The sequence below is a fragment of the Amphiura filiformis genome, chromosome 15 (assembly GCF_039555335.1).
Source record: "Amphiura filiformis chromosome 15, Afil_fr2py, whole genome shotgun sequence".
Taxonomy (NCBI): domain Eukaryota; kingdom Metazoa; phylum Echinodermata; class Ophiuroidea; order Amphilepidida; family Amphiuridae; genus Amphiura; species Amphiura filiformis.
Window position 1 is genome coordinate 23,246,312 of NC_092642.1, and position 14,718 is coordinate 23,261,029.

A 14,718-nucleotide genomic window follows, 5' to 3' on the forward strand; every position below is an offset into this window, starting at 1 on the left:
ATTCTGACCATAGTTAACAACGTCTGATTTTGGTGTCTAATTATATATGTTTTCTTGCATGAGAAATACAACTAAGCAAAATAAAAAACTATACAAGGAACCGATGACCCTCTTTTGCAATATGTCTGCCAAAAGCGTCCATATTGTAATAAGGAGGTCATTGGTTCCTTGTACAGTTTTTTGTTAACGTAGTTGTATTTCTCATGCAAGAAAACATAATTAGACACCAAAATCGGACGTTGTTAACTATGTAATAACAGGATAAATAAGACAATGATCAAAAATAGAAAAAAGGGTATGTTGAAATTGACATTTTGTACCCATAACCTGTACATTATTAGTCAAAAATTGGGATTTTTGGGACCATCAACTTAGTAACAAAACACAAAAAATACAAAACAAATCTTATGTTCCTAGTAACATTAGACTACATTCTTTCAGATGCAAAAGACTAGAAATTCATATCTGGTGTACACCTAAAGTTATTAGGTGTCAAAATTTGCCGATTTTAAGCGCCATTTGTGGCTGAACCACTTTAGGGGCCTATAATTCTGTAGGGGGTCTAGAAATTTCTCTTTTTTGAATTGCTCATAGACATTGGCACATGGTTAATCCATTCTGAACATAATTAGGACCTATAAGTGCACTGTGACATTATCATGGGTCCTTCAAAATCAAAGATAATTTGATTGAACAGTACGAAGTGCTGATTTTGACCCCCTGAAATCCCAACAAAATTCAAATCAATCTTTTTTGGCATTAGGCATTTCAGACACAGCCAGTGAGTGACCACATTCAAACAGAGGGTCACAACTGATTTAATTAAGAAGAAAGTGCCCCTCAAAGAGAGCACTTTGTCATTTGGACCCCTTAAATTCCCAATTGTGGTCGAGGTCGCCAAACTTTGATTGCCCGCCATTCAAAACTAAATGGAATTTGAATTTTTTCTTGTGACCTCACCTAGGGATCCATGAAAGGTACCCCTGAGCCAAAGGAGAGCAAAATCCAAGAGGGTGGGTGTACACTCAATCTGTTTTGATATGGACTGACCCCATGGTACCACGGTGCCCACCGCCCCACCTGTTAAAATTGACTCTCTCCTTTGGCTTATAAAATCTGCAATGTACGTTCAGGTAGTTTCCTAGAAATTTCTGGATTTCCAGAAATTTGGCCATATAAAAAAAGAATTTACAAATTAAAAAGAAAAAAATCGGAATTGGATGATATTTCATCATAAAAAAAAGCAAAAACACTATTCCCTAGACAAGCTCCCACAGGTTTTTGCGCAGGTGGAAAAAACATTGGTTTTAACCGTAAAAATGGCAACTTGATGATTGAAATTCTTTACTTCAAAGATGTGTATATCGCTTCGATTTTGTCCCAAGTCATTTATCTGGGCCAAAAATGGAACTAAAATGTGGAGCATAATGTCAACCAACATCTGCTACTATAATGAATATACAGTTAATGAAACAAATGTCATAAAAATGTGATTTTTTTTACTGTACATATATCGTCTGTAGAGCATAATATGCAGAATAATGTGCAGTGAACAGGGGTTTGAGCCCCTGAATATATTTAGATTTCATTTTGTTTTCTTTTTTATATTATTTATATACGTGTATCTTGAATAGCATTAGATTATAGTTTCGAGCGGTTACGATGTCTGACAAAGGTGCTGTGAACAGGGGTTCGAGCCCTGAATATATTTAGATTTAGATTACTATTTTACAACATCCTTCATCATTATTTTGGTCAGTTTTTCCAATGTCAGTCCTTCTTTTTTTTCTGTATTTGTTCCTTTATTTTACAGCACTGTACAAATATCCTCATAATTGCTGCACTGATGATGTTTTTTATATATATGCAACATAGGCCTATGATACAGGTGCATTTGCTTCAAATTAAAAGTAATAATAGCTGTTTGACATTTGCTAATTAACTTCTTTTTATTTAAAAAATTATTCTTTTTTTTTTTTTTTTGCCAAAAAGTTTTTTTTATCTTGCGTAGTCCAGACCCAAGCCATGACACAAAATCAGGCATTAGCGATGCTTTTAATGACCACTCCTTAAAGAAACAATACATTTTTCTACTTTTTTTTACTCACCATAAAGCCCTATCTCTTACATGTTTTTGTGTGGAATATGAAATTAATACAACATTCTCATTCCATTCCAGAGTTATTGAGTAAAAATGGAAAACAGGTGCAATATTTAGAATGACTCTGACAATCCAGGGAAAAAATGGTTGACACACTTTGCCTGTCTTTTGGTGTATCTCTGCCTCCGCTACCCCGATTCAATGTTGGAACAAGCCATGTTGTCAACAGGCCCATGAGACCCTCTAACATTGAAAGATGGGGAGTGGCGAAGGGTGAGATATAGGGGGGGGAGTCTGTATGTCACATTTTTGATAGGGTATGCATTTCAATTGTTAAGTGCAAGTGTGCCAACTGTTGTTTCACTGGATTGTAGGTCACTGCAAGACACTACTAACAGGCACTAATTGGGCTACTCCAGGTGAAATCCACACTACCCCTGTAGCAGATTTTGGAAATATCTTCCACAGGGGGAGTATGTTTTTCAAATGTAATTGTTCAGGGTTAATCATTTTGAAACTCATACTCCCCCAGTATTATGGCTTTTCCTATCTCTTCCACAATTGGAGTGAGTATTTCAAATGGAAGTTCAGGACCCAATTGTCTATTCTATTCAAAACTTACACTCCCTCTGTGGAACACTTTAGCTAAATCTTCCACAAGAGTTGTGTCGATTTTAAATGGAATAGCCCAATTTGCACACAATTTTTAAATCCCTGTTTATTTTGCTCTTTTTGCACAACGCAGGCAGAAATTGAAAAAGCACTTGAAAAAGTATGCTCTGTCCTGCCCTCCGAATATGCCAAAGACTGTGATGACTTTGTAACAAAATACACCGCAACTATAATCCAGCTGTTGACCCATGAGGTCGCCCCTGAGGCTGTCTGCGCATTGATACAATTATGTAGTACTCAGCAGCAACAAGTAGTTCTAGTAAAACCTACTGTAGATGCGGATCCTCAGTGTGCTCTATGTGAATTCATCATGAAAGAAGTAGATAGCTTGCTGTCGGACAATGCAACTGAGGTGAGATCAAAGTGCCAGTGAAAATTAAATTTTGATACTGTATGACTATAAATTAATTGAAGACAGAGATAAAAAGAGTTTTTGGCGTCTGACATCACTGTCAATCAAATTCCCTACGATCTTTGATTGTTAATAGAGCGTAAAAAGGAAGGTTGATTTATCTGGTGCCGATCTGAGAAAAGGAATAGCAGAAAATGGCGAATGGTATTGTTGACATGGTGCTTTTGAGAAAGAAAGTTTCCTACTATAAAGACCTAACTTTTGAGATGGTTTGTATGTTTGAAGGTGCAAAATTAACAAGAAGCCGCCCAGTTTTACCGCCACGTTCAGCAACTCATCATCATCTTGTAAGCAAACTGTGCATGTGTTTGATTGACAGATAACGTCAGATTTAATAAAGTCTTTTTATCTCTGTCTTTCATTATATATGTGACACTGATCCACAGACTAAAAAGTCAGACATATTGAAAATAGTTTTTATCATTACTAACTTACTTATGTTGAAATCACCAAGTCTCTGACATACTTGCAGATTGTAGACTTTTAATTTTTTTATGTTTTGTATTGTGTTTTGCTTCATTTTACCTAGGTATATCTCAATATCATTAAAGCCATAATGTGTGATTTGCATAAAGAATAGATTCTTGTTTAAATGTTAGTTTTTACTGATCACATTGTCCCCTTTAAATTTCGAGTCAAACAAATGAGGTAAAACGAAGAAAATTGCTATTTCATTCCAGCGCCTACAATGCTTATGTTAGCTTGCCGATCGTATTATTATTATTATTATGAATATTGGCGTAGCTCCATGCAGCTAGGACAAACAAACAAGACGTAAGACGAATAGCGATATGCACACAGTTTATACGTCAAGACGTAAGACAAATAGCGATATGCACACAGTTTATACTTCAATGATTCAATAATACACATGCATGAGATGTGTTTAACCACGTCTCGATTGGTGAACTTTGGATAAAACCGGAGATCTCCAGTCTTAATGTAAAAACTTAAAATTTTACTGTAATTAAAGCCTGTAATTAAAGCTCTTCAGGCTTGGTCTTTCAGATGGTATTTTAGTACACCATTGGGCATTACAATCATGCAAAAGGCAGAAATTGTATAAAAATTAAGGGCATTGCTGTGGAGCAAATCACACATAAGTGACTTTCACACCAAATTTGGTCTGATTGGATCATATGTAAGCAAGGATAATTGGCATTTATTTTAAAAAGGTATTAAGTGGTAGGGTATGAACGTTTGGACAGTATTTATTGTGGGACATTAGAGCACATCAGACATCAAATTGCATTTTGAATGCGAGAAATGTCCTTCTGATATCAAGTAAATATAAATCGAATGATATGTACTAAGTGCATGTACATGTAGCTTGGAGGAAAAGCCGCCCATCATATGAAAATTTTGACTTTTCGTACTGAAGATATACATTTTTCCCCCAAACACCTAAAAATTTTAGGTCTTTTGGGGGAAAAAACGTATATCTCCAAAACGGAAGTTATATTGTTGCAGTACATTTTAATTTCATAGCGCGATACTGCAATGTTTTAAAACCACCACATCACGCGGCGATGTTGAGTCTGAATCGAACGTTAGGATTTCAAGAATTTTGCATTTGAAAAAAATACATTTCTTTGGATTTAGCGATAAAAGAATTCACAAAAATCAATAGAAATCATAATCGCCCTTTTTTTCGTGAAATTTTCCACAAGCATGTTAGGAGAGTGATGGGACAGTAACCTTTGACATTATGTGAGTATCATCTTGGAAGTCTTTAACTAAGATGTCTCTTCTTTTTTTTTTTCACCTGTACAAAATTCAGAGTGAAATTACAGCAGCCCTGAGTAAAGTGTGTTCCCTTCTACCAAACACAATTCAATCCGAGTGTGACAGCTTCGTTGAAAAGTATGTTCCAGCAATTATCAACCTCCTCGTTAAGCAGGTGTCACCTGACCAAATCTGCTCCCTGCTTAAATTCTGCACCTCAAAATCTGTCCCACTGAAGGAGATTTTGCTGACCAAGGCCACCAAAGTTGTACCTAAGCAAGTTGCAGCTAAGAAGGTTGATGCTGATGAAAATTGCGCCCTCTGTGAATTTGTATTGAAGGAGATAGACCAGGTGCTGTCACAGAATGCAACAGAGGTAAAAACATGTTTTTGTCTCTTAGTTTGTTTGTTTTTGTGTAAGCTGAAACATATATATTTCAGTGAAAAATATACACTACTCATATTTAACCCCATGGGCACTACCAGCCTCAAAGGACTATTTTGATTGGTTATAAAGGGGGCTATATCATGTATTAAGCCAATTAGAGATATGGTAAGAATAGTCACTACGGCTGAAGGTGATTAAGATTAAAACTGCTAAGATTTCTATAAGCTCTATTTTCATTGGTTACTCAGATGATTATATCATGTAATGAACCAATCAGGGGCACTGTAAGAAAAAAAATTGATATTGTAAATCATTGGAGTATCATTTCATTCAGTATTGTTCAAGTAACAGGACATTAGCACTACATAGTACTGAAAAACAGACAAAGAAAGGATGCAAATACTCAATCATGCAAAGCAGTATTGTCAGATTCTGATCTTTTCAATTTCAATTTCTTGAGTAGTGTATAATGTGAAGAAATATATGGCTCACTATTAACTTTATTAATGACTGTAATTATTGACTTTATTAAATGAATCTCAAAATGATCATGGTAAATGGTGCCATCTTGTATAATAATTTAAGTAGGTATACAATTCAACATATCATGATGTCATATGTTGGGTTTGATATTTAAATTTTAATGTTTAAATTAAATTACTCCAGCCATTTGGATTCTAGAGTCACATCTGTACAGTACACAGGTTTCGAGGTGTTAACTACCAAACTACCATGTTTTTGTTCACACCATGAACAAAATAACTATATACAATTTCACTTGGGTTATATGAGCTTTCACCTGATACCAAAATCTGTATTTTGATGGGGTAAAGGTAATACATATTATTAGTTACCCCCCGTCTGTTCATGCAATAGGAAAAATATCACTGGTTTGAGGCCACATTTGGCTATTAACCAATGAAATGTCATCATTCATGTCTACAGAATGATAAAGCATAAATATTAAAATTACCTTTGATAGCAATTGCTATATTGTCTCAACGTCATATTGGCAGATTCAAATCACGCATGCTAACCTAATCCCACAGGGTATATATACATGCATATAGTCTGTCCACATAGAAGTACAAAGTAAATAGACCTCGGAAACTGGAGGTATGAGAATAATTATTTCAGCGCAATGCTTCTTTGGTGCGCCAACTGTTGCGCGATTTGTACACCACTCTTTACACGTCGCGTCGCGCTCGCGTGTGACGCAAAGCATCGACCCCCGATGCCACAGATTTGGTTTGTACTTCTAAGTGGACAGACTGTAGAAGGAATTTGTTCATATGCTGCCTGGCTACACAACCGCATAAATCCAATGATTTGAATCTTCCCCTGCGAAATCCATCATGGCGTTACTTTCAACTTGAGATGAGACTCACTAGAGTGTCTTCCTTTTATTGTTTTGCTTATTTAACAGGAAGAAATCACCAAAGTTGTTGAGAATATCTGCCCCATCTTACCAGGAACACTTCAAGAACAATGCAAGTCTTTCTTGGATACCTATGGCCCGACACTGGTTACTCTCATAGTACAACAGTTGGACCCCAAGAAGATCTGTACAGCTATAGGACTGTGCTCCAAAAGTAAGTTGTGTTTGCTATAATATTAATTAGGGGTTTATTCATATATTTTCATGACTAAACAATTGTTTATGCCGTAGGGCGGCTTTTACCCCGTTCAAACTTAACAGAACATTTTGTGATTCTTAATTCATCCCAATAATAACAAAAAATAACTAGAGCAACTGTGCCCTTTGCAAGGGCACGAGGTAAGTTAGGCGGATGATTGTGACGATCTCATCAAGCAGCAACACTGTGCTGGATAAGATTAATTTTAATAAGACTGTTTCATTAATTGCCATTTTCATATACATTGATCGTGGAAAGCTGCCATTTTGAAAACTTGACCTTTGACCCCTTTATTGCCCCTTAATGACCTTAAATGAAATGTAAAATATTTTTAACATGTTTAGAATGTCATAAGGATCATTGCATTTAAATTTCAGCTCAATTGAAGCATTTTGAAAAACTTGACCTTTGACCCCTTTATGACCCTTAATGACCTTAAATGCATTTTAAAATATGTTTAAAATGTTTAAAATGTCATAAGGATCATTGCATTTAAATTGCACCTCAATTTGAGCATTTTCAAAAACTTGACCTTTGACCCCTTTATGGCCCTTAATGACATTGAATGCATTTTAAAATATTTTTAAAATGTTTAAAATGTCATAAGGATCATTGTATTTAAATTTCAGCTCCATCGGAGCATTTTTGAAAAACTTGACCTTGACCCCTTTATGACCCTTAAATGCATTTTTAAATATTTTTAAAATGTTTAAAATGCCATAAGGATCATTGCATTTAAATTGCACCTCAATTTGAGCATTTTCAAAAACTTGACCTTTGACCCCTTTATGGCCCTTAATGACCTTGAATGCATTTTAAAATATTTTTAAAATGTTTAAAATGTCATAAGGATCATTGTATTTAAATTTCAGCTCCATCTGAGCATTTTGATAAACTTGACCTTTGACCCCTTTATGACCCCTTAATGACCTTAAATAAATTTTAAAATATTTTAGACATGTTTAGAATGTCATAAAGATCATTGCATTTAAATTTCAGCTCAATCTGAGCATTTTCGGGTAAAATGACCTTTTTTGACCTCTGTGACCCCTTGGATGACCTCTGACGTTAAACAACCCATGACTTTTGTAGCCATCTACCCAATACTGCTTGTGACTGAGTTTGGTCGAAATCCGATCAAGGATGTGGAAGTAGTAGCAAATTGTGAGAAGAAGAAAGAAAGAAAGAAAGAACTAGAGCAACTGTGCCCTTTGCAAGGGCACGAGGTAAGTTAGGCGTATGACTGATGACATCATCACGCAGCAATACTGTGCAACGTTGACCTTTTCGGCTTCATATTCTGAGCAACGTTAAATTTGACCTCGGATGACCTTTTCGGTTTTACACTCCCCAAGTGTTAGGGATCGTTTGCCGCAAGTTGCAGCCTGATCGAGCAACTTTAAATTTGACCTGACCTTTGAACTTGGATGACCTTTCCAGTTTCATACTTCTCACGTGTCAGGGATTATTTTCCCCGAATTGCAGCCCAATCAGAGCAACTTTAAATGTTACCTGACCTTTGACCTCGGATGACCTTTGCGGTTTAATACTTCCCAAGTGTGAGGGATCATTTCCCCCGACTTACAGCCCAATTGGACCAACTTCAAATTTGACCTGACCTTTGACCTCACATGACCGTTGTGGTTTTATACTCCCTAAGTGTCAGGGATCATTTCCCCGACTTACAGCCCAATTGGAGCAACTTTAAATTTGACCTGACCTTTGACCTCACATGACCTTTGTGGTTTTATACTCCCCAAGTGTCAGGGATCATTTTCCCGGACTTACAGCCTAATTGGAGCAATTTCAAATTTGACCTGACCTTTGACCTCACTTGACCTTTGTGGTTTTATACTCCCCAAGTGTCAGGGATCATTTTCCCCGTGTTACAGCCCACTCGGAGCAACTTGTAATTTGACCTGACCTTTGACCTCACATGACCTTTGTGGTTTTATACTCCCCAAGTGTCAGGGATCATTTTCCCCGACTTACAGCCTAATTGGAGCAATTTCAAATTTGACCTGACCTTTGACCTCACTTGACCTTTGTAGTTTTATACTCCCCAAGGATCATTTTCCCCGACTTACAGCCTCATTGGAGCAACTTCAAATTTGACCTGACCTTTGACCTCACATGACCTTTGTGGTTTTATACTCCCAAAGTGTCAGGGATCATTTTCCCCGACTTACAGCCTAATTGGAGCAACTTCAAAATTGACCTGACCTTTGACCTCACTTGACCTTTGTGGTTTTATACTCCCAAAGTGTCAGGGATCATTTTCCCGACTTACAGCCTCATTGGAGCAACTTCAAATTTGACCTGACCTTTGACCTCACATGACCTTTGTGGTTTTATACTCCCAAAGTGTCAGGGATCATTTTCCCCGACTTACAGCCTAATTGGAGCAACTTCAAATTTGACCTGACCTTTGACCTCACTTGACCTTTGTGGTTTTATACTCCCAACGTGTCAGGGACCAGTTTCCCCGACTTGCAGCCCAATTGGAGCAACTTTAAATTTGACCTGACCTTTGACCTCACATGACCTTTGTGGTTTTATACTCCCAAAGTGTCAGGGATCATTTTCCCCGACTTACAGCCTAATTGGAGCAACTGCAAATTTGACCTGACCTTTGACCTCACTTGACCTTTGCGGTTTTATACTCCCTAAGTGTCAGGGATCATTTTCCCCGAGTTACAGCCCAATCAGAGCAACTTGTAATTTGACCTGACCTTTGACCTCACATGACCTTTGCGGTTTCATACTCCCCAAGTGTCAGGGATCATTTTCCCCGAGTTACAGCCCAATCGAGCAACTTTAAATTTGACCTGACCTTTGACCTCACATGACCTTTGTGGTTTAATGCGGTCATATTTCAACATTTTACTTACCCTCACCCCTTATTCACCATTATTAAGTCATCTGTAGAAACTATATAGTGGGATTATTGATTTTCATAAATGCATCATGGGAAGGCGTGATGCAGTTTTAGCCAAGATATCACCCCACACACACCCCCACACCCTATAGCCATCAGTGGAAATGATGTAGCTGTTTATATCTAGCATACAGGCATCACATCACAAGTTACACTCAAGATATGTAACAAAATTGGCATCTGAACATACCTCAGTTTGTTTCATGTGAATCGCCCACTTGGGGTTTCATACACCCCAACTGGGCTGTTCCAGTTGAAATTCATACAACCTCTCCCGAAGACATTATCTTAATCTCCCACACAGGGCGTGTGAATTTCGAATGGGGCTACCTCAATGGGTGACTCCGTTTGTAATATTCACTCCCTGTGTGGGCGATTCCAGTCATGTCTTGCATGAAGGGTGTATGGATTGCAGTTGGAATAGCCAAAATTTACACGTTTTGATGTATGGATTGCAGCTGCAATAGCCAGGCAGCGACTGGTATGATAGAGCCGGCAACTTGTGAAACCGCCCGGCCGTATGACATTTTCCACACGGTTGACGATGGAAATTTACTGAATTTAGAGAATGCACGGCACTCACCACCTGGCACTAGACGAATCCAGACGAAATCTTACACGTCTCGAAGCACAGACAGCAGAACCATTGCCTGTGGTTCTCTCTTGTTTATCAAAACACTAGACTAGATGTCTCCATGTTTTGCCCCTAATTATAATGGGGGTGCGGCACATATGAGGCAAAATGACCATTTTGACCCCTGTGACCCCTGGATGACCTCCGATATTAAAACTTTTTAAGACTTTTGTAGCCACTTACCCAATACGGCTTGGCTATGCGTTTGGTCCACATCCGATCACGGATGTAGCACTAGTAGTCAATTGTGAGAAAGAAAGAAAGAAAGAAAGAAAGAAACAAACAGCAAGAAAAAAATAAGTTAGGCTGCACGCCTAACTTAAGAAAAAAATAAGTTAGGCTGCACGCCTAACTTAAGAAGAAGAAGAATTGGGAAGAGACAGAACAAGCCGACATTCGTCGTCGGCTTGTAAGAAAGAAGAAGAAACTAGAGCAACTGTGCCCTTTGCAAGGGCACGAGGTAAGTTAGGCGTATGACTGTGATGACATCATCACGCAGCAATACTGTGCAACGTTAAATTTTACCCGACCTGTCTTCGGTTGACTTTTCGGTTTCATATTTTGAGCAACGTTAAATTTGACCTCGGATGACCTTTCCGGTTTTACACTCCCCAAGTGTCAGGGATTATTTCCCCGAATTGCAGCCCAATCAGAGCAACTTTAAATTTGACCTGACCTTTGACCTCGGATGACCTTTTGCGGTTTAATACTTCCCAAGTGTCAGGGATCATTTCCCCCGACTTACAGCCCAATTGGACCAACTTCAAATTTGACCTGACCTTTGACCTCACTTGACCTTTGTGGTGTTATACTCCCCAAGTGTCAGGGATCATTTTCCCCGAGTTACAGCCCAATCGGAGCAACTTTTAATTTGACCTGACCTTTGACCTCACATGACCTTTGTGGTTTTTTACTCCCAACGTGTCAGGTATCATTTTCCCCGACTTACAGCCTAATTGGAGCAACTTCAAATTTGACCTGACCTTTGACCTCACTTGACCTTTGTGGTTTTATACTCCCAAATGTCAGGGATCATTTTCCCGCTTACAGCCTAATTGGAGCAACTTCAAAATTGACCTGACCTTTGACCTCACTTGACCTTTGTGGTTTTATACTCCCAAAGTGTCAGGGATCATTTTCCTGACTTACAGCCTAATTGGAGCAACTTCAAATTTGACCTGACCTTTGACCTCACATGACCTTTGTGGTTTTATACTCCCAAAGTGTCAGGGATCATTTTCCCGACTTACAGCCAATTGGAGCAACTTCAAATTTGACCTGACCTTTGACCTCACTTGACCTTTGTGGTTTTATACTCCCCAAGTGTCAGGGATCATTTCCCCCGACTTACAGCCCAATTGGAGCAACTTCCAATTTGACCTGACCTTTGACCTCACATGACCTTTGTGGTTTTATCCTCCCAAAGTGTCAGGGATCATTTTCCCCGACTTACAGCCTAATTGGAGCAACTTGTAATTTGACCTGACCTTTGCCCTCACATGACCTTTGTGGTTTTATACTCCCCAAGTGTCAGGGATCATTTTCCCCGACTTACAGCCTAATTGGAGCAACTTCAAATTTGACCTGACCTTTGACCTCACTTGACCTTTGTGGTTTTATACTCCCCAAGTGTCAGGGATCATTTTCCCAGTTACAGCCCAATCGGAGCAACTTGTAATTTGACCTGACCTTTGACCTCACATGACCTTTGTGGTTTTATACTCCCCAGGTGTCAGGGATCATTTCCCCCGACTTACAGCCCAATTGGAGCAACTTTAAATTTGACCTGACCTTTGACCTCACATGACCTTTGTGGTTTTATACTCTCAAAGTGTCAGGGATCATTTTCCCCGACTTACAGCCTAATTGGAGCAACTTCAAATTTGACCTGACCTTTGACCTCACTTGACTTTTGCAGTTTTATACTCCCTAAGTGTCAGGGATCATTTTCCCCGAGTTACAGCCCAATTGGAGCAACTTGTAATTTGACCTGACCTTTGACCTCACATGACCTTTGCGGTTTCATACTCCCCAAGTGTCAGGGATCATTTCCCCGACTTACAGCCCAATTGGAGCAACTTTAAATTTGACCTGACCTTTGACCTCACATGACCTTTGTGGTTTTATACTCCCAAAGTGTCAGGGATCATTTTCCCCGACTTACAGCCTAATTGGAGCAACTTCAAATTTGACCTCACTTGACCTTTGCGGTTTTATACTCCCCAAGTGTCAGGGATCATTTTCCCCGAGTTACAGCCCAATCGGAGCAACTTTAAATTTGACCTGACCTTTGACCTCACATGACCTTTGTGGTTTAATGCGGTCATATTTCAACATTTTACTTACCCCTCACCCCTTATTCACCATTATTAAGCGCCATCTGTAGAAACTATATAGTGGGATTATTGATTTTCATAAATGCATCATGGGAAGGCGTGATGCAGTTTTAGCCAAGATATCACCCCCCCCCCACACACACACACACACACACCCCCACACCCTATAGCCATCAGTGGAAATGATGTAGCTGTTTATATCTAGCATACAGGCATCACATCACAAGTTACACTCAAGATATGTAACAAAATTGGCATCTGAACATACCTCAGTTTGTTTTCAGTGTGAATCGCCCACTTGGGGTTTCATACGCCCCAACTGGGCTGTTCCAGTTGAAATTCATACAACCTCTCCGAAGACATTATCTTAATCTCCCACACAGGGCGTGTGAATTTCGGATGGGCCTACCTCAATGGGTGACTCCGTTTGTAATATTCACTCCCTGTGTGGACGATTCCCGTCATGTCTTGCATGAAGGGTGTATGGATTGCAGTTGGAATAGCCAAAATTTACACGCTTTTGATGTATGGATTGCAGCTGCAATAGCCAGGCGGCGACTGGTATGATAGAGCCGGCAACTTGTGAAACCGCCCGGCCGTATGACATTTTCCACACGGTTGACGATGGAAATTTACTGAATTTAGAGAATGCACAGCACTCACCACCTGGCACTAGACGAATCCAGACGAAATTTTACACGTTTTGAAGCACAGACAGCAGAACCATTGCCTGTGGTTATCTCTTGTTTATCAAAACACTAGACTAGATGTCTCCATGTTTTGCCCCTAATTATAATGGGGGTGCGGCACATATGAGGCAAAAATGACCATTTTTGACCCCTGTGACCCCCTGGATGACCTCCGATATTAAAACTTTTTAAGACTTTTGTAGCCACTTACCCAATACGGCTTGGCTATGCGTTTGGTCCACATCCGATCACGGATGTAGCACTAGTAGTCAATTGTGAGAAAGAAAGAAAGAAACAAACAGCAACTAGAGCAACTGTGCCCTTTGCAAGGGCACGAGGTAAGTTAGGCGTATGACTGTGATGACATCATCACGCAGCAATACTGTGCAACGTTAAATTTTACCCGACCTTTGTCTTCGGTTGACCTTTTCGGTTTCATATTCTGAGCAACGTTAAATTTGACCTCGGATGACCTTTTCGGTTTTACACTCCCCAAGTGTTAGGGATCATTTGCCGCAAGTTGCAGCCTGATCGAGCAACTTTAAATTTGACCTGACCTTTGACCTCACATGACCTTTGCGGTTTCATACTCCCCAAGTGTCAGGGATCATTTTCCCAATTGCAGCCCAATCAGAGCAACTTTAAATTTGACCTGACCTTTGACCTCGAATGACCTTTGCGGTTTAATACTTCCCAGGGATCATTTCTCCCGACTTACAGCCCAATTGCAGCAACTTCAAATTTGCCCTGACCTTTGACCTCACATGACCGTTGTGGTTTTATACTCCCCAAGTGTCAGGGATCATTTCCCCGACTTACAGCCCAATTGGAGCAACTTTAAATTTGACCTGACCTTTGACCTCACATGACCTTTGTTGTTTTATACTCCCCAAGTGTCAGGGATCATTTTCCCCGACTTACAGCCTAATTGGAGCAACTTTAAATTTGACCTGACCTTTGACCTCACTTGACCTTTGTGGTTTTATACTCCCCAAGTGTCAGGGATCATTTTCCCCGAGTTACAGCCCAATCGGAGCAACTTGTAATTTGACCTGACCTTTGACCTCACATGACCTTTGTGGTTTTATACTCTCAAAGTGTCAGGGATCATTTTCCCGACTTACAGCCTAATTGGAGCAACTTCAAATTTGACCTGACCTTTGACCTCACTTGACCTTTGTGGTTT

At 39.4% G+C, this 14,718-nt stretch overlaps 1 protein-coding gene across 6 annotated transcripts in view; it reads left to right on the top strand.

Moving 5' to 3' along the window:
• Positions 1–14,718, top strand: part of LOC140171404 (uncharacterized) — a 112,113-nt gene that overhangs the window by 78,558 nt on the left and 18,837 nt on the right. For 5 of the 6 annotated variants that reach the window (XM_072194655.1, XM_072194654.1, XM_072194656.1 and 2 more), the window contains 3 exons: positions 2,847–3,125; positions 4,966–5,286; positions 6,725–6,890. In XM_072194655.1, the coding sequence (XP_072050756.1) occupies positions 2,847–3,125; positions 4,966–5,286; positions 6,725–6,890 (766 nt within the window). The remainder of the gene's footprint in view (positions 1–2,846; positions 3,126–4,965; positions 5,287–6,724; positions 6,891–14,718) is intronic. The other variant, XM_072194658.1, reaches the window with a different exon arrangement.